This window comes from Chroicocephalus ridibundus, chromosome 3 (assembly GCF_963924245.1).
Source record: "Chroicocephalus ridibundus chromosome 3, bChrRid1.1, whole genome shotgun sequence".
In the NCBI taxonomy this organism is placed as follows: Eukaryota; Metazoa; Chordata; class Aves; order Charadriiformes; family Laridae; genus Chroicocephalus; species Chroicocephalus ridibundus.
This window is the reverse complement of record NC_086286.1, coordinates 40,473,138-40,494,861: the sequence shown is the minus strand read 5'-3', so window position 1 is coordinate 40,494,861 and position 21,724 is coordinate 40,473,138. Positions and strand designations below refer to the sequence as shown.

The 21,724-nt window shown below is 45.4% G+C and overlaps 2 protein-coding genes across 2 annotated transcripts in view; both read right to left on the bottom strand.

The window, feature by feature from the left end:
- The window catches only part of LOC134512960 (protein ELYS-like), a 30,779-nt gene extending 27,607 nt beyond the window's left edge, over positions 1-3,172 (bottom strand). Inside the window, exons 1-3 of the mRNA XM_063328887.1 lie at positions 3,052-3,172; positions 2,079-2,332; positions 201-381 (exon numbers count right to left, since the gene is read on the bottom strand). Coding sequence (XP_063184957.1) covers positions 201-381; positions 2,079-2,332; positions 3,052-3,172 — 556 coding nt within the window. The remainder of the gene's footprint in view (positions 1-200; positions 382-2,078; positions 2,333-3,051) is intronic.
- A 10,554-nt stretch (positions 3,173-13,726) lies between these two features.
- LOC134512958 (protein ELYS-like) overlaps positions 13,727-21,724 on the bottom strand; it is a 30,787-nt gene continuing 22,789 nt past the window's right edge. The window contains exons 27-31 of the mRNA XM_063328885.1: positions 20,515-20,735; positions 20,124-20,227; positions 18,732-18,916; positions 15,175-17,017; positions 13,727-13,900 (exon numbers count right to left, since the gene is read on the bottom strand). Of these exons, the coding sequence (XP_063184955.1) occupies positions 13,854-13,900; positions 15,175-17,017; positions 18,732-18,916; positions 20,124-20,227; positions 20,515-20,735 (2,400 nt within the window). The 3' untranslated portion in view covers positions 13,727-13,853. The remainder of the gene's footprint in view (positions 13,901-15,174; positions 17,018-18,731; positions 18,917-20,123; positions 20,228-20,514; positions 20,736-21,724) is intronic.

Here is a 21,724-nt window from a genome sequence, read left to right as displayed (position 1 = left end):
GGGGCATTTACAACACTGCGAGGAGCAGTCAGACGCTCCCAGGTTTAATCAGGTCGGGACTATACGATGTCAAACTGCCACCTGTAACCAGTCGTCAGAAATGTCTGACACAAGGGTCTTCAAAGTGGGATGCATACTGTTTCGTTAGAAGACAGAAGTTTTCTTGCGTTTAAATTCATGTGGAAAAACTGCAGGCTTACCCAATGCTTCGATATCATTCTGAGTGCAGGAGCAATCATCCAAACTAAGGTCAACCAGAAGCAGATGGCCAGCATCTGTAGCCACTGCTGCCACCCCAAAGAGCCATCGCAGACTCTGATGGAGGTGCTGAGTGCTCACGCTGGGTCCTCCGTGATTCGCTATGGGTTCTATAGCGGTTACCTACAGGAAAACTACAAGTTACTATTTGAGCTCTTTGACAAGCTCAATAGAGAAAGTAAATACAGGAGCATCAAAGCATTGTTTGCAATTAGATCAAGAAAAGAGACAAAGACAAAAAAGCCCCGTACAAAAACCTGTTACTGCCTTCCATTTACTAGATTTCCTGCGGGTAAGTGACTTAACTTCAACTTACATGGGGCATTCTATTAGTACAGCTTAGCAATTTCCATTTCCTACTTCGCAGTAATTAACTGGAGGAAAACACAGAAAATCAGTTATACGCAAGAAACTTTATCGTATTCAAGGGGCTTAAGACAGACAAACACAACTACATCAAGGTCTCCCACCGCTCACAGCCCACCAGCACCGCGGTACAGTCTATGCCTTCTTTGACAAACGGGCGTTAGGATAAATCAGGGCTCCAGAGTCAGACGAGGCAGCGGCCAAGTTGCATGGGAGACACACCATTTCCATGGGAGCGAAACGTATTTAGAAAGCGTTGAAGGGAGAGACCAGCTTAGTAAAATTCACACTAGTCCGCATTTAGAAGAAAAGTAACAACCACATAAAGGAAAAGAAGCTTTAAATGCACACCAGCGCTTTCACGAATGTTGAGAAAAATGTTAAAAGCCAGCCTAAAGCAGCAGCTTCTCAGATAAAAAGGTGACTCCACCTGAAGGAGGAAGCGCACACTGCTCTCTCACGTGCCCAGCAGTCTGCACGCAACTGTCTCACAAGGTGAAGACAGACCTTTCAGCACACGTTGCAGCACATCCCAGGACAACACTGACTGCTAGAGCAGAGACACGAGCACACAAAGACTCCTGCGCTAAAGCTGCACGTATTTCTCTCTCTCAGTCACCCCAATACGAATGCTTACTACTAGTCATCACACTGTAGCATTACAAACAAACAAAACTCCACCTGTATTCTAGCAAGTCAAACCAAAGCAGCTGATGGAAAGCTGGCTAAGAAGTTAGTTAGTTAGTTGTTGCAGATTCTAAGATGATAAAAATGAATCTTGATGTTCTATTGACTGCCACCGATTCTTGTTTACATTAAGATAATGAGGCTAGGGGACACACATCATTTGAGTTTCTGGGTTACAGAAGACAGAAAACATCAGCAACATTACACCAGTGTGTCCCATCTACACAAACACACTAGTCAGAGAGCAGAGATTCAAGGACTGCAGGCTGAAAGGTGACCTCCCAACAATCTGTCAGATAACTCACTAGAGGCTCTTTTTTCCTCTCCTAAGTCAACAGAAAAATGTGTTCTCCTCAGCCTGCTTGCTAGGCTGAGATTCAAGGCAATGTGTCGAAGTCATTTACAGCACAACTATGGAATTCTGAGCCATTTTAAAGACGGTATTTCTGATGGAAATCAAGCAATTAGGGCCAAACAAAGGTGCTTTTCAATGCCTTTTTGCGGAAGGAGAGAATCGGGTAACTCTGTGCTCTACAATAAAACCAGAAAACTTGTTTTACTCTCAGTAAACTCCAACAATAATGGCACATTAAGCCCAAGATTTTACAGCAACACCGTCTTGACTGGATACTCTCAAGTGACAGGATGTTAACGCACGATAGAAAAAATACCTCCTACAAAGAGACGCTCCAAAGCTTGTCCTAAAACAGGCCTACGCAGCACCTAACAACATCAAAGCTTCGTTTCTCCAATTAAAAAGTACCTACCCTCCCGGGAAGAACAACTGCTTTAACCACTCTTGAGAGTCCAAGGTCGTACAGACAGAGAACGCTTCCCTCTGCGTCTTCCAACCCAACCAGCAGTCCAGTTCTCTTCTCCCAGGAAAACTCCTTCACCACACGAACAGTGGGAGGCTGTTCATTGACTCCACTGAAACGGTACGCAGAGAGCCGCTCTCCTGTCACACAGTTCACCACCTCAAGGTGAGGACCACGTGCCAACCACGCCAGGCCGTTTCTCCCTGTGAGAGAAAAGAAAGAGGACTGAAGCAAATGTCCAACGGAAGACTGAAAACAGCTGAAAAAAAATCACAGTGCCTGCCCCTTTCCTTCAATAAACGTACCTAGCAGAGGAAGACCGACCTACCTCATTCTAGTCAATGATTCAAAATCACCCGTTGAAATCCCCAAGCAATCCCTCCTAAAATTAACCACCTTGTTATTTTGCATTGGTACTTGTCATTCCCGCACCGAAGAATCTGGGTTGTTTGGGATAAAGATGACAAGGTCCTGATCGACAGCCTTTATACCATATTCGCCTTGGTTTTGCTAGAAATGATCTAAACGCATATGGGAATACAAGTCTTAGAGCGTAGAGGAAGAATCAAAGGCATTTTGTTTCGCTGAACTACTGCCAGCCCAAAGGAAGTATGAGCTCAATTCCTGCATTTACACTCAGGTAGATAGATTCCACCTGGTCTTAACAGAAGCCTAGACCTCCAGATAGGCACCCAGCTCTACTGTCACATCACCTGGAAAGTCCACTTCAAAGTTTAACTATACTCACGTTTTAATATTAGCATTTGTCATCGCTGAAGCACCCTTTTTGTTCTCTCTCTCTAAACAGGATGCCTCTTAACAGCACCAACCTGACACAGCTGATACGATGACCTGAGGCTTCAGGTAGCCTCCAGGCAAGAACAGCTTTGTACCGAGACCAAATTTAAAGGAAAATGCTCACCTCCAGAAAACCTCCCGCACAGCACAGAGCCGAGGGTTCCCTCATCTTCCCCAAGTGCCTGAAGAGTCACCTCTGGAAACTGCAGCAGACTGCTCGTTACCTCAGCTGTTAGGTCTTGCATTCTTCGCTGTAAATACAGGAAAAAATTGCACAACTAGACTCACGTCAGCCAGAAATATTCTTGAGAGTGACAGAAGTTTCATCAGTATGCAGTGAAAAATCCCCTAGACATCACCTCTAGCTCTTTTCCTTGCAAATAATGGCACTCGGGAGACTTTTTGCTCTCCCAGCAGAGCAAAAGGAGAATCCTTTGCTTTTCTGATGCCTGTGAGATCACCAACAAAAAGCGACCCAGACGTATCCACAGAGAAATAACAGGAAAAAGCCCAATACACTGAGTTCAAGTCTACTCACACAGGTTAGGAAGATGGGAGCTGAGAAAAATCAGATTTTAAAAAGCTTCTCAGTAACAGGTACAACTTTCCATTTGTCCTTTCCCTTGATTTCGTACTTTACCCTTTGTTACTTATTGTCAGTTGTCTTCTAGCAGCCAAAATTACCATTGGTCTTCACCTTAGGTACTTATGACTTCCAAACTATTTCCAAAGAAAGGAGCGTACCACGAGTCACAGGCTGAGGATAGATTTTTGCATTAAAAAGCTCCAAGTAGAATAAACATGGAGAAATTACATGTTCAAGCAGAATCACATTCAGCCAAGTCAGGGTTCAGGGACGTCAGTTTTGACTGACGGTAGTACCTGAAAATCCATTTCAAGGGCCAACAATGCAATGGGCTTACTGACGAAAAAGCTAAAAATATGGCCAGCCGCAGCTGAAGAGATGGTTTCACAAAACATGCTGACTTCCCTGCCACCAAAAGAGAGGACTTGCCGCCGCCTCCCATCTCTCCATCTGCTCCTTTGTTCTACTACCGTACTCCTGTGGCTCACCTCGCACTGCCTTAACAGTGCCTTAGAGCACTTTAGGAGCCAAGTTCACTCCCTGAGCAGGCAGGAAACTCACACAGAAAAGCAGGTGGTGTTCCACCAGCTTCGAGAGCTCAACTGCCTTGCAGAGACAACCAGCAAGCATAAGAGGTGGCACAAGGAAGGAGGCAGGACCACGCATCGGGAAGAAGGAGAGGGAATTTGTCCATCTCCTTTTTGTGGCAGTCAGCCCGGGCTGCTAGCTCATACCCGGGTGAAACGGCACACTCAGTTTGCAGGGAGGGCTAAAAACCCCTTCACTTTTAGAAAGGACACCACCCAGGACACAGTCAGGCATCTTTTAAGGCAACTTTTAACTCCCTCTTGCACGGAGAGACTCCCTAGCTCTCTGGGAAAGGCTGCAGCTGACAGGCGTCGTTCTTTCATTCCGCCAGAGGTGGAAGCTAAAGTGATTTCAGGGAAGGGTTATAAAAGGGTTTATAAAAGTTATACCAATTTTTGAATTGTTGTTCATGACTGGTTCCATGACATTTTCCCCAGAGAAACAGGAAGCAACTCACAAGCACTGGAGGAGCAGCAGATGGAAAAGTCACTTTCTGCACTCTCGTAGTCGTCAGGTTCAGTGAATTTGCACTTTGCCGGATTTTACTCCTGCAGAAAGAGGATTTAGCGAGTGAGTGAGCAGGTGATTTAGGGAGTACCACCGGGTCAGGTCTTTCCCGCTTAGGCAGAAAGCCTCCCCGCTCCCGGCGGTTTAGGCAAAAACCCTACATTTCATCCAAGCCCTAAGCTGTAGTCTAAAAAGCCACCAGCGTGACAGAGACGGTCTGTACCAGAATCCTACAATCGGCCTTATTTCACTCAAGTGCAGCCTACAGATTGTCTTGCCGAGTTTGTGCAGATGCTCCACAAGCACAAAGCTACAGCAGAAGGTGAGACGAGGAAAGAATTTCAGCTCTCTACCCCAACAGCCCCCAACAGCGAAGACCCTGTGTCTGATGCAGACCACAGATGTGACATCCCTCTCCATGAAAAAACAAACAAAACCAACACAGATCAGAACCTGACGCTGGAGCCACTTTACCCAGCTACCTCCTGCGGTTATTCCCCAACACGACTATACTTCCCTTCAAGAGTTGCAGTCCCCGTCTACCGTGGCGAAGCTCGCAGCAGTTCCCAAAGGCACTTCTGACCTTACGCTCTTTTTTACCTTGCTCGGTGCACCTGGACAGACAGACGTAGGCGCTGAGTGTCTCAGGACAGAACATACACGCAGCCTTCCCAGCACAGGGAGACAGTGGTGAGCAAGGCACTCCCAGCACACCACACCGCTCGCCTCTCCCAGCACGAATTCCAGAATCCCAGCACGAATTCCAGAATCCCAGCATCACAATGAAGAGAAAGGCCTTCCAGAATCACTGGAGGTCCTCTGGTCCAGCCCCCCTGCTCAGGCAGGGTCACCTACAGCAGGCTGCCCACGACCGTGTCCAGGCGGCTTTTGCGTATCTCATTCTGAAACATACTTTGACAAAGAGCAACCTGACAAGCCCAACTGCAAATGCATTTGCAACACGTGCAACAGGCCCGGCTTGTTGGTGACTCTCTCCTGCCAATTTAAGGCTTCTCTCCACCACACAAGTCAAGCAATACCACACCAGCAAAGCCTTGTCACCATTAGTTCTCCAAAACTGTATCCGACAGCTTCCTAGGTAGAAGGCACAAAATTAACAGAAGCCTGATTACGTTCTATTCTATGCACATTGCAAATTTCCCACCTCCTTCATTTGGCAGTTTCCCATGTTGAAACAAAGAAATGGTCTGCAAGGAGCAACTGGGAGGGGGGCAGCGTATGGCCTTTCAGTGAAGCTGTGCCTTGAATGATTTATTAAGTCACCAGCAGACCCCTTCCTTCCCAGAGCAGCCTGTCGTGCACTCCTTGGCTCCTACACACCACAGCATCCTCCTGAAATGCTTCTGTCTGGCTAAGTACATTGTGTTAACATTGGTTGCTTCCAGAAGCATGCCCAAAAATTAAAAGCAGTATTAATTCAGAAAAAAAAAAAAAAAAAAAAAAGAACAAAGAGCACATCTCCCCACGTTGTGGGATGTTTATCTTGTGACTGGTTTTAAAGTGAAAATCTTTGGTTCTCCCTGTCAAGGACTCTGCAATGACACAAGTCTGAGCTGCTTTGACACGACTCGGTGCTTTCAGCAGCATCTTTTATTTCAGTAATCATTTTTATAACTACAAAATGAAAACAAGACAGTCAGGAAAACCCTCAGGGCCTTGATTAAGGGGCCAGGAGCACAAGTTGTGTTCTCCTCTACCCCTCCAGCTGCAGGGTATAATGGGGGCAGAAATAGGAAGACCCTCTGAGTGTGGCATCTCCAGGAGGACTTTGGGTATTTTGGTCATGGTTTGGTTTACATGACACCAGGCCAGCAGGCGACACACAGGGTACAGCGGTCTCAAAGGGGCAAAAAGACTTTTGCACAGGAGTTGGCAGGGCTCATTGAAAGAGCTTTGAGCTACATTTGAAGGGGGAAAGGGATAAAACCAGGCTACCAGAGACAAGCCTGGGGGCGGCACATCAATATTTGTGGGACAGCATGCTAGTGAGGTGCTTTGGTCTGCCATCGCAGGGGAGGAAGGGGATGGAGTGCCATGCGGTAGCAAAGACACAAGGGATATTGATGGGTTAGAAATCATGGAAGCACCTGGGAATGGTCAGGTAGAAGCTGGGGTTTTCCCACCCCCCCCAAAAGGTGGTGGGATCAGTAGCACAACTGAAGTGCTTCTACACCAACGCATGCAGCATGGGCAACAAACAGGAGGAGCTGGCAGCCATTGTGCAGCAGGAAAACTCTGACATAGCGGCCACCGCAGCAACACGGTGGGATGATACGCACGACTGGAGTGCTCCATCGGATGGCTATAAACTCTTCAGAAGGGATAAGCCAGGAGGGAGAGGCAGTGGGGCGTCCCTGTGTGTTAGGGAATGTTTGGACTGTCATGAGCTTAATGATGATGATGACAGGGTTGAATGTATACGAGTAAGAATCAGGGGGAAGGTGAACAAGGCAGATATCAAGGTGGGACTCTGTTACAGACCACCCAACCAGGATGAAGAGGCGGACAAAATATTCCATAAGCAGCTGGGGGAAGTCTCACAATCACTACCAGTTGTTCTCACGGGGGACTCAACTTACCAGATGTCTGCTGGAAATATCTTCGTCAACAACCTGGACGAGGGGATCGAGTGCACCCTCAGTAAGTTTCCAGACGACACCAAGCTGGGTGCGAGTGTTGATCTGCTTGAGGGTAGGAAGGCTCTACAGAGGGCACCTGGACAGGCTGGATCGACAGGCCAAAGCCAATGGTATGAGGTTCAACAAGGCCAAGTGCCAGGTCCTGCACTTGGGTCACAACCACCCCATGCAGCGCTACAGGCTTGGGGAAGGGTGGCTGCAAAGTTGCCTGGTGGAAAACGACCTGGCGGTATTGGTAGACAGCCAGCTGAATAAGAGCCAGCAGCGTGCCCAGGTGGCCAAGAGCATCCTGGCTTGTATCAGAACTAGTGTGGCCAGCAGGACTAGGGACGTGATCGTCCCCCTGCATTCGGCACTCGTGAGGCCACACCTGGAGACCAAGTCTCATGAGGAGCGGCTGAGGGAACTGGGGTTGTTTAGCCTGGAGAAGAGGAGGCTGAGGGGAGCCCTTCTTGCTCTCTACAGCTACCTGAATGGAGGTTGGAGCGAGGTGGGGGTCGGTCTCTTCTCCTAAGTAACAAGTGACAGGACAAGAGGAAAGGGCCTCAAGTTGCACCAGGGGAGGTTTAGGTTGGATATTGGGAAGAATTTCTTCACCCAAAGGGTTATCAAGCATTGGAACCGACTGCACAAGGAAGTGGTGGAATCGCCATCCCTGGAGGTCTTTAAAAGGCGGGTAGATGTCATGCTGACAAACCTGGCTTAGTGGTAACTTGGCAGTGCTAGGTTATCGGTTGGACTTGATGATCTTAAAAGTATCCTCTATCTATCGCTCTGCGCTCCCGAGCCCAGCCAGTCTGGACAACACTTTGGTGTTTTCAGCCTTCAGTTCCCTCAGCAGCTTCTCACCAGGACTTGCCTTTATCACGGCTTTGGTCCTGATCATTTTTGTCCTTTTAAATATGAAAATATATAAAAGACAAAAAAGCACCTGTTACCCAGACAATCCCAGCAAACAAGATTTCCTGTCAAACATGATTTTTTTTTCTTCCTTCTTCTTTTCTTCTTTTCCCTCTTCAGAAATATCTCAGGTAGCTCTAGAACTTGACAGGTGAAAGAGTCTTGCGGCCACTTCGCTCCTCGGGTGGAAGTATCTGCTGCCCTCTCTTGTACCGCTACCAGCAATCACAGCCTGGTTTGGTTTGGACCCTGCCAGCCCAGGAAAATCCCTCTCTTCTCCAGCTAAGCCTAACGTGCAGCAACGTAGCCATAGCTGCTGTGCCTCTCATATGTGGGGCAACGTGGGATGGGAAACTTCAAAACCAGACCTCATCCACTCTAACTGCGGGTACGCCAGGTAGGCAGGCAAATGCCCTGCAGAGACAACGCCAGCTGCCCCTGCACGGAGCTGGCTCAGGCATGGGGAGCTGCTTGGTCTGCATTCGTCAGCACATGAAAGCAATTCAGCTCTTTGCAGGACTGAACTGGTGCGGGAAACGTTCAATCTTCTGCTCCTGATATCTCCTCGTAGCCAGGCAGCTGCAGCCACGCGGTCACGGAGCCATGAACCGCGTTGGGACAGCAGACATCTAAGTGCCTGAGCTCTTTTCAGGGGAGCTGGAATAAGAAGGAATAATTAGTGCTGGAGTCCCAGCGAAAGCCTGTCTGGAAGGACTGCAAAGAGGGCCGTTTTCAGTTCTGAGCCCCAGAAAGGCCAGGAGGAGAGAGGGAACCTCCTCTTGCAGAAGGAGACGAGGGACTGGGGAAGTGGCCGGGAAGCAAACTGCTCCTGGGCAGGAAGGAATAGCTCTGTGTGGCACTGTCGCTGGGATCCGGCATCGGGAAGCAGAGACAACCAACGCCTGGCAGCAGGGGTCATCTGTACGCTCTACGTTTCAACTCTGTGCTGCATTGCCGGGAGAGAAAGGGAAGGAAAGAAGCTGAACTAAGTCACGCACACGAGAGAGACCCAGAATTCTCAGGAAAAAGAGCTACCTCCGTCACATAACTTAGCTGTCAAAATATACGCCGTGCGTTAATAAGAATACAGAATAAGCTCTTAATATGCTGCCCTCCCTTATTGGCACATTCACCCTTTCCTTCCTCCTCAGCTGTCAGTCACTTTGAGCTGGTATCTCTTCTCATTTTGCCCAGCACCTGACCGCAATTGGCACCGAGACCAGAGCGGGAAAAACTATGAAAGTGTGCCTTTCAGCGTATCGTCAGGTTGACAGAGTTCCTTCGTAACAGAGGTCTGCTGGAGTCTCGGCTGCAGTCTGTGAGCGTATCAAACGTATTACCTGCCATTGGGTTTTGAAGGAGGTTTTTAAAATTAGTTTTAAACCCTACCAAAAATGAGATAGGGATTAACATGGAAAAGATGACCATAAAGTCCTTAAACATAAAAGAAGAATCCTAGTGTCTTAGCAATCTGGCTATAAACTAACTCTTTTTAGCAGGTTAGCAATTTAGGAGAAAGAGAGACAGACAGATGAGAAGACAGAGGTGGGTTTTGTCAAAGTGAATACTGAAGGTGCTCAAATCCTGGTAACTCTGCCTTACGCTAGCGCCAACGTAAAAAAAACCCTCAAAACCACGTCGATGGTATTGGTACAAGTAACAGTTGAAGAATCTGTCCTTAAATTTGTTCAAAACAGTAAGAAAGTTAGCATTTGAAGAAACTCAGGTAAGCTGTTTGAAGACTGTCAGCATTTACAGTCAACATTTTCACACGTGCACGTTTTCTATTTGTATTCTTCCATCTTTCATTTGATAGTACTTGCTTTAAGAAAAAATACCTCTTCAAAGGTGCTGGAGTATACAGTTAATTCACCCGAGACAAAGAGGACCCTGTGGGGGTTTCATCTTATTTAGGAATGCAACATCTGGTGCACAGGACCAACAGTAATCGCGGATTACAGGAAACAAAACTACTTGTTTTATAATACTGCCTCGCTTTATGTAAAGAACACGGCGTTTATATAAAACAGGTGCTTATAGTTTTATAGCTGCATTTATCTCTATTTAGTTAAATTTTTCCAAATATGCAGAGAACTCTTGCAAAAGAAGTGGGGTTTCAATCTCTAACGTAGAAAGCGAGAGATCAATTTTGTGTCAGCCACGTTTCTGTTCTGAAAACAGAAATGGTCTCCATTTGAGTGATGCATTAATAGTGCTACGAATCTTTTAGAATCATAGAATGGTTTGGGTTGGAAGGGACCTTAAAGATCATGTAGTTCCAACCCCCCTGCCCTGGGCAGGGACACCTCCCACTAGGCCAGGCCGCTCAAAGCCCCATCCAGCCTGGCCTTGAACGCTTCCAGGGAAGGGGCATCCACAGCTTCCCTGGGCAACCTGTTCCAGTGCCTCACCACCCTGACAGTAAAGAATTTCTGCCTGATATCTCATCTAAATCTACCCTCCTTCAGCTGTAAACCGTTACCCCTCATCCTATCGCTACACTCCCTGATAAAGAGTCCCTCCCCATCCTTCCTGTAGGCCCCCTTTAGGTACTGGAAGGCTGCTATAAGATCTCCCCAGAGCCTTCTCTTCTGCAGGCTGAAGAACCCCAACTCTCTCAGCCTGTCTTCATAGGAGAGGTGCTCCAGCCCTCGGATCTTCCTTCTTAACCCCCTTTTTTCTTCAAAAAAGGAGGACAACCCAGAAAAGAGAAAGAAGGAATGTACTACAAGAGATGAAACAGCTTGGCCAGTGTTACGGCAGAGCAGCCGGGTGGCTCAAGCAGCAACACGATGCTCTTAGGTCCAGGCAGCACCCACACACTTCAGCCAACATGCCCAGAAGGGTCACGTTAAGAGAGCATAAAGGATGATTTTCAAATTACAATGAGCAAAAAAGAAATCAATGTACACAGAAAACTAAGATTTGTTAATACGGAAGCAAAGCGACCTCATTACCTGGTCATTATAGATTTCCAGCACGTTGAAAGTGTTCTGTAAAGACAAGAAGTAATTAGAAGGTAAAACAGACAGGCAACAAACAGCAAAAGCTAGGCTCTGTATTTCAGCAGCTTAAACATTAAGTTTCTGCCCCATGACTTTTCTCTTCTCCCTGTTGCTTATTCCGTGTGCCTGCACTTTCCACAGAACCAAAGCAAGCACCGTGAGCTGGGCTGGAAAACCCGTGATTTCAGCAAAAATCCGGTACTGGTAAACCACTCTTAGAAATCCTTTTGCTCTGAAACAGGATATTTCACCACATCATTCTAGTAAGAAGCCATTTGCTACAGATAGGAGGGTTTTAAAAAATTTAAAACGGTGTTTAAACTTTGAGAGAAACTAAGGGATATCTTCAACATTTCCTACTAAAACTGTTTTCTCTTATCAGAGAAGACTTTCTAAACTCCATCGTAACATACGTTTCAATACACCATTTTATTGTATTTTTGTTGTATTTTTGTTGTATTTTCCCCTAGCCAAATGTGCACGAGGAAACCGCTAGCAGACCTCAGGGTGGGCTAGCCAGTGAGCAGGAGGAAAAGCCATCTCTGGAAAGATGCGGTGTCTCAGCCAGAGGTGAGAGACGGAGCCCAGAATTGGGGCACAGACGACAGCTGGGCTCAAGGCTCTGCTGATCCTCTGGGGCTCTGCAAATGTGGCTGCGTGGGGGAACCTGCAGAGTGACAGCATGCCTCTGGTGTCACTCGTGAGCTTCAACTGCAACAAGCCAGAGAGGCGGCTTTCTGTGAGCTGCCCCAGTGCAAGATGGCAGGTGGTAAAGGCACGGCCCCGTCTCTGGCAGCCTGCGTAGCCAGCCGCGTTGCTGTCGTGCATGTGTGTGGTGCACCCTCAGCCTTGCTACTGGCCTGACCTGCAAACGGGAAAGCAGCAGCCGCATCCAAGGGTCTGGGACAGAGACACCCCCAGGTCTGGGGTGCACCAGGCCGGGCTCCTGCCGCCAGCAAGGACGAAGCCCCGGCTCAGCAGATTTGTAACAACCCTTCGCTACTTGGCAGACACCGGCATCAAGCTTTAAGCTTCGCAGTATTAAGTTCACCAACGCCAAAAAGAAACCTGTTCTGTACCAGGAAGACTACGGATAAGAAGTAAATGACTCGTGAGACCCTATGGATTGGTTTCTGCCCGTAGCTTGTTTTCCCCACCAGAAATCAACAACAAAGCTATTTACGAGTGGTTACATGGGAACTGATGAAATTGCAGCAAACAATTTTATTGAAATAACAAGCCTGAGAGTAGCGTTCCACGAGGGGAAGTTCTGATGGGGGATTAAACTGCTCGGTTATCCTCAGACATATTTGCACACCGGGCATATTCTTGCAATACGATCCATGGCTTTATCCAGTGCACTTCCAAAAGGAGAGACGAATTTTATTTCCACCGGTGGAGGTGACCAAGAGCCTCCTTTTCTTGTGGTCCTGAAAAGAAAGAGAAGTATCAAATTGATTTTTTGATTATCAACAGTATTCAGTAGAGGAAAACGTTTTGCAATGTTGGAATTACAAAATCGATGCCAAAGAATTATTTATGGGCTTCTTTGAAGATAGGGTCAAGGCAGAAAACATACAGAAACAAGCTTCCTTTTGCTTTCGTTCCTTACCAGACTGTCCCAAGCATTCTCACTCAGTATTCGCGTGAGCTTTTTGAGCGCCCCCACGCCCTGATTTTAAGAGGCAACTCTCCCCAGACGGTTTTCCAGAAGGAACCGGAAAACACGGCCAGAAACAAGACGTTCTCTTTACTCGTCGTCTGACCCACTCCTGCCTTCTATGGGGAACTAAAGACCGTAAGAGCGTGGTTTCGTAAGGTGGAATGACAGGAGAGCACGCCATCATTGCAAAGAGTAGCACCCACTTGGCCTTTCCTAGCCCCTCCCTCTTCTGGTTCCAATAGAAAACTGAATATAAAAATATAAAAATATTGCACAGCTTAAAATACAATTGTTTACATTCTGACTTCGATACAATGCAACTTAACTGTGAATGTAAGGAATTATCATTTTGTATTGTAAGCCCAATTATTTGTGCCAGAAGGTCAAAAATCATTTATAAAATTTACACTAGTACATTTTACACGATTACTTGTTAAAGGAGTTCTAAGCAAACTTTAAAAAGCTTAAAAAGCTTTTGGCCTCACTTTCGAAGGCTTTAAACACTCTTGCAAACCAACATTAACATTTCTGACCTATAAAGGCCATTCAACCCTATGTTCCCTCAAAAAGCTATCAGACAGTAAGCATGTTGTGAAGTATACATTTTTATTTAACAATCCTAAAATAACTTGTATTTACATATTATATAAATGTATGAAGTCTTACTATAAAATAGAAAACTGCATTGACGGAGGAAATAACACTCCATATGGAGTTACTTATTGAAGACCGTTTGTTTATGAAATTTTACAATAATTTATATAAATTAGCTCTTCCAAATTAGATGATTTTTTTTTTCTTTTTACTAATCCACACAGTTTTGATGACTTTACGAACAGTGGTGTGTGTACATTATAAACTTAAAACACTGTTACAGCATCTTCCGGCGCACAACTGGCTTTGGAAAATTAGACAGTCTTTTTTTGTTCTTTCGTAGAGTCTTCTCTGCCGTGTCTGCGGTTTCTTTCTGTTTGCTTTTTGTTCCATCTGCTGGAGTTCCAAAAGGAGAGACGAATTTTATTTCCACTGGTGGAGGTGACCAAGAGCCTTCTTTTCTCGTGATCCTAAAAAGAGAGAGAAGTATCAAATTGATTTTTTGATTACCAACAGTATCCAGTAGAGGAAAACGTTTTGTAATTTTGGAATTACAAAAATCGATGCCAAAGAATTGTTTATGGGCTTCTTTGAAGATAGGGTCAAGGCAGAAAACATAGAGAAACAAGCTTCCTTTTGCTTTCGTTCCTTACCAGACTGTCCCAAGCATTCTCACTCACTATTCGCGTGAGATTTTAAAGCCCCCCTCCCTCCTCCCCCTGCCGGGATTTTAAGAGGCAACTCTCCTCAAACACTTCTCCAGAAGGAACTAAAGACCGTAAGAGCGTGGTTTCGTAAGGTGGAATAAGATGACAGGAGAGCACGCCATCATTGCAAAGAGTAGCACCCACTTGGCCTTTCCTATCATGGACATTTTTTCTCCTGGACCTCAAAAGAGGAGGCGAAAAGACAAATTGAGAAGACAGGTCCGGGTCCAAATCCTTAAGCTGCACAGAACGGTCTGCTTCTCCAGCTAAAACCACAATGCACTGTTAGCATACACGGACACTAGACATAAAGGACAGTGACATTAAATTGCAGCTGATAATCAAAAGCACAATAGCCGCCTGAAATAAAAGGTCCAATCAGGTTCATAAACACTCAATGTGGAGGTATTTTTCCCCTAGTTACTGCCTCTTAGGATCCATTCTTTGGCAGTACATAGTGAAACAAAAATAATGCGGTGCAGTGATTTTACCTACACTTAGGTAATCAAAGATATTGCGCTCAAGAGGCATCAGCAATCCTTAAACATCTCAAAAGAGTTCTTCTTATCATGTACTCTAATACAAAGAGCCCAATGCGCAGTAACTTCACTACCAAAGTATATGTCCATGGAAAACAGTCACATCATTAAACAGCTGGATAGTTTGTTACAAGACGCAGCTCATTTTAAGTTAAAAACTGAACAGGATTTTGGAAGCATGTCCCCTTTGTTTCTCCAGTGTGGGGAAGAGATGTCAATCACATATTACCAGATACCCTCCGGTTTTTGAAACAGGTAGAAATTAAGCTCATGATAAAAATTCAGATTAAATTTCATATTACTCTACTCAGATCAGCCTCCTCCACCACTAGCCAGCCAGTCACGTAGAGTTCAGAAAACAGATGAATCATCTCCTCCCCAATTTTTTTTGTATGGTTAGATTCTTTACAACGCTTAAAAGCCGTCCTCACAGTCTGTTTTCTGTGGTTTACAAAACAGCAATATCCCCTATTTTGCGTATAAACATAATGCTCCTACCTTTACATTTCTTTGTCAGCTTTGTGAGAGGAGGGGAGAAAAGGAAGGACGCATTTTCCTCAACAGGCAGTTTCTGATGCACGGCAGTTTTGCGGGATCTGGTGCTCATAACGCGATCTGTTGAAGTTCTTGATGTTTCATCACGTCCTGATGGATTTAAGTCTTCAAGCAGCAAAGGACTGCCACCAGGTCCCTGGGGGAAGGCCCCCTCCCCTGTGCTCTCCTCCAACACTGCTCGTCTCTTTCTGCCCCGACGCCCTGTCCTTACTGCCGTCCTGGGTGGGGTTAATTCCTCCTTTGGCTGTGCAGGTGTTTGCTCATGAGTATCCGTTTTTTCTGGCTTAGCATGTGGAACTCTTCTGGTACTTCTCCTGGGAGTAGCAAGGATTTCCACCTTCCCGCCTGAACGTATGCCTTCCCGAGTAGAGAGAGATTGTGTCTCTGCCAAGAGATTTTGGGCCCCCTTCCTAGCACTTCTTCTAGGAGTCACAGGAAGTTTAAATTCTGTTTGAGGAAGTGACGATCTAGACAGATCAAGGTCAGAATTTTCTGAAACTTCTGATGAACTCATCTTTCTTCTTCTGCCTCTTTTAGTTGGCACAGGTAAAAGGACTTGGTCACTAGACTGCGCCTCTTGGTCCTTGACAATACTTTCAGTAAATTGTGAATTAATGCCCTTCAGTTTTCCTGCCCTTCTGCTGGGACTGACGGCTGGTTTTACCTTATGATCAGGGTCAGCCTGGCCAGGTCCTTGATCTCCTGCTGAACTTTTTCCTCCTCTAGTCCTCTTGGAAGCAGCAGAAGCAGTAATGCTACCCTCAGAGAGAGACGTTTCCTCAATAGCCTCTTCTTCCAAGACTTCAGACGTAGCTTCCTTTGCTCTCCTTAATCCTCTTCTTGGAGTAACGGCTATGGACTGCGTACTGACGGACAATGTTTGTCCGTCAGAATGGCTGCTTTCTACTTTCTGTACGTTAGTCACTTTAGGCTTCCTACCTCTCCTAGGAGTAACAGGCATCACAGGTGTTTGCTCACCTTGAGCATTTTCTTCTGTTTGAAGACCAGAAGTCTCAGGGGCTTCTTTGGCTCGCCTGGTACTTCTCCGAGGAGACAGTCCAACCAGAAACGGTTTATCTGCCTTCAGAAGTTGCTGAGCACCTGCAGATGGAATACTTAAACTTCTACTCAGTTGTCCCCTTGTGCGTGTTCTAGGAGTGCTAACATACTCCACTTGATGGATGCTGGTTTCATCTTCCGCTCCTTCTGGCACAGTTGTTAAAGGAGCTCTGGCCTTCTGGAATCTAGTTCCCTTTTTTCCTATGGTTTCATGAATAGATTGTTCTACAACTTCAGACGTGAATTCTTTACTTCTTGTGTCTTTGATTACATCCAGTAAGTTCTCAGCAATAGCCACCTTAATGGGTTCAGGCACATATGGAAGCGACTCTACAATATTTTGAGATTCCTGATCATTAGTTACAGTGGACGCTGCGTTTGTAACATGTTCTTGGTTTTCAGTATTTCCTAAACTGTTCACAGGTTTCTCCTCTGTTGTTGCGCCAGCCGGCTTAGAAGCATCTCCTAGTGTAGGGTCTCCCATCTCCCCTTCACCACCTTCTTCTTCCAAGACTAAAGTAAAATTACTCTGAGATATAAAAAGCTCTCCATCTCCCTCAGCTGCATCACATTCACCATCTTTATCGTCAGGCAAATCACATGCAAACTGCTGCTCTATAGGATCACAGGTGTATGGAAGATTGCCTGATGGATGTCGTTCACTATAGGGTGGTGTTTCCGGTGCCTCTTCAGAGATTTGTGCCTTAACCCCACTGTCTTCAATCACCTAAAGTTAAAAAAAATGCCTGTTAATGCAATAGTCATTACCAAAGAGACCGACTTCAAACTGACCCAGACGAAACTGAGGACAGTGAAATGCTGCTTTTCCTTTCGGATCACTGCTGGGTGTAAAGTCAGAAACATACAGTGTACTCCCTGCTACCGATGACAGCTTCTGTGTTTAAGGGACAGAGAAGAGAGTGTTCAGTGTACGCCATCGCGTGCTCCATTTACCATCTAACAGGGTAAAAGGCAGCGATGAGAGAAAAGCTGAAAGTTCCAGTCGGCAACACTTTGTCAAACTGGCCAGCCCTCACATCCGACAGCTCAACCCTGCACTCTAAGGAGCCGCTTGGATTGCCTGAGACAACACAGCATATTCTAAATAGCTCCACCTCGTGTTTTTATGGTGCGAGCAAAGGCAGTATCTGTTACGTATTTCCAGGGACTCAGATGGTCAAGATAATTTAATCCACGTGTAAAGATCTTTTCCCAGCCCTCTAAGTTGTAGAGCTAGCCAACACCGGCAGAAGGAAGAAGCCCCTCAAGAGCAGTCCCCAGTCTCCATAGAACCTGCTCATTTTCTTGCCTCCTGCTTTGTCAAAAGTTGCTAAAGCATCATATTATAGCAACGCGCCATGCTTCAAAACTAAATCCAAGAAATACCAGTCTGCATAAACTTTCCTTTTATGCTTACAACTCTATGAACAAGAAAGCGGTAAGCAGTTTGCCCTAAGTTTCCCAAGTCTAGAACCATCTTCTCTACAGCGTTGTCCTAAATCCCAAAGCCCAGACGAGCTACATCAGTGACTGCCTGTTTAACTTCCTCTGCAATCTGGGACACCGAAACGCATTTTCTCTTACTTAAGACCAATCTATTTGTGGTACCCCTACCTTTCAGTCTGTATTTCACTCCTAACTATTACTAATTCCTGTGACTACAATCCTACAGGAAATTGACAGTATGCTCTGCATGGTACGTGGATTCATTGTGGATGTCCCCTAAAGAACTCAGCAGCCCCAGCAGAAGAAAGAATAATGGGACAACTAGAGAATCACCAGTGCTAATTTTCACTCCACGTGAACAACCTTTAAAAAGTCCTCTTTTACGAAGTGGAGATGTTGCAAAAAAATGCTGTTGTACTTAAAAAAAAAAAAAAAAAAAAAGAGCTTGAAGTACCTGGAGTAGCTGGAAATATCTTGACACTGAAATGAACTCACTGCTGGGATTTCTGTTTATGTTAATAAGGAAGAGAGAGGAAAGGATCCAAGCACCTAAATCATTCTGAAAATGAGTTTGGTTCCCGCATCATTTTGTCCTTTCGTAAACGGCCCCCAGCATCAACAAGCTGCACTCCCCAACTTTTTGTATCATCTTTAACAATTAAACTACTACTTTGTTAAGTCAAATAAGAAATGTTTACGTTCCAGGAAACCAAATGAATGCATGGTTATTTTAAAAAATAGTTTAGACATTTGTTTGTCCTTCTACAGCTCTCAAAGGCCCAAGTTTTGACAGGTTCTATTTGGTGCTACAGGAGCAGAAAATGCACAGCAGAAAAAGCGATCTGCCCTTATGGAATGAGGTTTTCACTTGTGTTGACCAGCTAAAGAAACACAGATGGTTTTGTGTGCCTTCTAATTGTCAGTAAGATGGGACTGTCCTCAACACTTGCAAAGCGTTTTCTATTTTGTAGAAAATGGGAAAAGAGTTTACTTACAGTCGTTTCCTCAGTTTTAGGAAGATTGAGAGAAAGAGTTATTTCTTCCTGCAGAAAAGGAACATTTTCTTCAACTTCAGCTGCTTCCTGGTTCTGTTCTTCAGGTAAATCCACACACTTCCCCTCGAGGCGATTTTCTGAATGAGTACTGACCATGTCCTCACTGTCAAGGATACTTATCACAGCTGGAAGAGATTTTTATAATTTAAACTCAACTGCTGTATAAATGACACAGTTGTAAGCAACAAGAAGTAACAGACGGAGCAGGAGCCAACAATGGTAGTCTCCGTCCTGCCACCTATATTGGGCTTCCTCCAAAAACTAGAAGCCAGAACTATCTACCTGGTGAAAGAGGCAGCCCCACAATAAATTAAAAAAAAATACTAAAAAAAAAAAAAAAGGAAAAAGAAAAAAGAGGAAAAGGAAAATCAGCTGGCAATTCCATAGAGAAGAACAACAAGAGAGGAAAGGGGGGCTGGAAAGGCACACTCATAGCGAGCTCTTCTTCACAGCCTGAACCCCGAGGATGCATCATCTTTTAACGCAGGAACTCAAGCAGCAGATCCCTGTCCTGGTTTCAGCCAGACGGGCTTAATTTTCTTTCTAGTAGCTGCTGTCTTTTGGATTTGGTATGAGAAGAATGTTGAGGAATGTAGATAACACCGACTGTTTCAGTTGTTGCTAGCTAATGTTTATATTGGTCATGGACTTTTTCAGCTTCCCAGAGAAGCTGAGGGACCATAGGCACCACCAGGGGGATATTCCATACCACAGGCATCATGCTCAGTACATAAATGGGGGTTGGCTGGGGCGGAGGGGCGGGCAGGGATCCGCGATCACTGCTCAGGACAGGCTGGGTACGGGTCATCGGGTATTGTATCGTTTTATCTTGTATACCCTGTTACCATAATAATTATTATTACCACCATTATTATGACTTTCCTCTTCTGTTACTGTTCTATTAAACTGTCTTTTTCTCAACCCACGAGGGTTTTTTCTGTCCCCTCTTCTCCCTACCCTGCTGGGGGGAGTGAGCGAGCGGCCGCGTGGGCCTAGTTGCTGGCTGGGGTTAAACCACAACAATCCCATACCACACAAATTAGTAGTGGTGCACAACAGCCAAATAAATACTGATCTCTCCCTCTAATATTTTAAATTCTACCAGTTTTCTCAATATCTTTATCAAGAACTGGAACATTCGCTATGCGCCTTCTACAAGGACTTTGTTTGAGGAGGGTTTTTTCTCTACAGTTCAATGAAAGTTGGCAGTAACATGCTAGTACTACCTCAGTCTGAGACACCTCTAGTGGTATGGCCGACTACACATTTTACTTCAGGAGTCCAGCTACCTCAACTCACATAACAGCTCCAACGCACTGTACGTACACTCACCGTCTGTCTCCGGGGATGCAGAAAGCTGTGCATTTGGTGCAACTGCTATGGCTTTTTCTTCGGACGAAGAGGACATTTTGGACTCCTGGTAGTTTGTTTCACTTCTTGAACAGAAAAAGAGAAATGCCTCGTTAAGCTTCAAAACAAACCTTGCACAACTTTACAAATGACTAACATTCTCTCAAAAAGCAGCTGCAGCTTTTAAAGCATCTGGTGAGAAAAGGGCTTCCCTTTCCATAAACAAATAGATGCTAATTGAGCACGCAGAGAAAATAGAAATTAAGTGTATAAAACACTGCCAGAAAGTATTCAAACCCCCAAATAAACCCGCTTATGTTACAGGAACCTCAGGTGTAACTTTAAAAGCTACTCCAAAGTCGTTTGGTCTGACCTGGCAGAGATGTTACTATTTTCTTTGCTGACATCCATTTTCTCCAAACCATCTCCAGGTATGCTTTCTGAAGACTCTTCCGTTTCAGCACGATCATCCTCGGGATTGCTCAGAGTCAACAGAGTTGGTTTAGCTCTACTTTCCGACCAAGCATCCTCCACCACTCCACGATGATGATGCTCAGACGAAGGTCCAGACAGCACTTTAGCATCTTCTGTCACCTTTTTTTTTTTTCCAAAAAACAAAATTGACAATCAGTAACACGCAAATGCCCTTTGTCAAAGCAAGAAATAAAAAAAAAGGAAAAACAAACTGATATACAGTATAAGGATTACAAGTGTCAGCTTAATCAAGGTGCTACAAAATTAATTCTTATTCTGGCACTACGTTAGCCTTTGAAGCCAGCTGTCACAATTAAGCATGCTTTTGACGCCTCATTGAGTTTCCACGACCTTGGGGGATTAGGATGGAGTGAGTCTTGAAAGAGATCGCTTATACTGTCATCTCAGGGCGGTTCATTGGGTTCACTGCTGTCTCTTCAAGAAGAGCAGGAGCTTTACGTACCTAAAATCATAACTCAAGATTTCTCTTTCTTTACCTTTGCATTTTTCAACTTGGACGCACCGCTCAAATATTCCACTCTTCACTATGCCCGGAGCATGGAACGAGGAAATTCATGTGCTCACGCTACAGTATCAGTAAGAACTTTGTAGAGGAGAGGGAGCCTCTTGCTATAATTGAGTAGCTCTTTGTAACAGGCAATAAAAGGTATAATAAAAACTGACTGTGACAATTTGTTAGTACCTGTACGGAAAGCTCGTATGTGTAGACACTAGCACGTGCCCCTGTTCTGCCCCTGATTTTGGTACGTTACTTCGACAACTGCAGGACGAGCTGAATGAGGGAATCCAAGCGAGAGAACAAAAGGAAGAGGGGAAGGGGACAACTTTCAGGTGCACCAACTTCCTTTGACCACTATCCGAATGCTACCCCTGGTGCAAGGCAAGAAGCAAAACTGAGCACCTGAGGGCTGGAGAACAGACAGCGCTACAGCTCTCTTCATCCGGGGTCTGTTTTTAACGTCCCTTTAGTAAATCCAGCCTTGCAAAAAGAGAGACTAGAAGGTAATGCAGCTCATGACTACGCTGCTTTCAAAGGTGTTTAATTCACCAAGTTTAACAAACCCAAACACCTGGCTCAATCTATATTC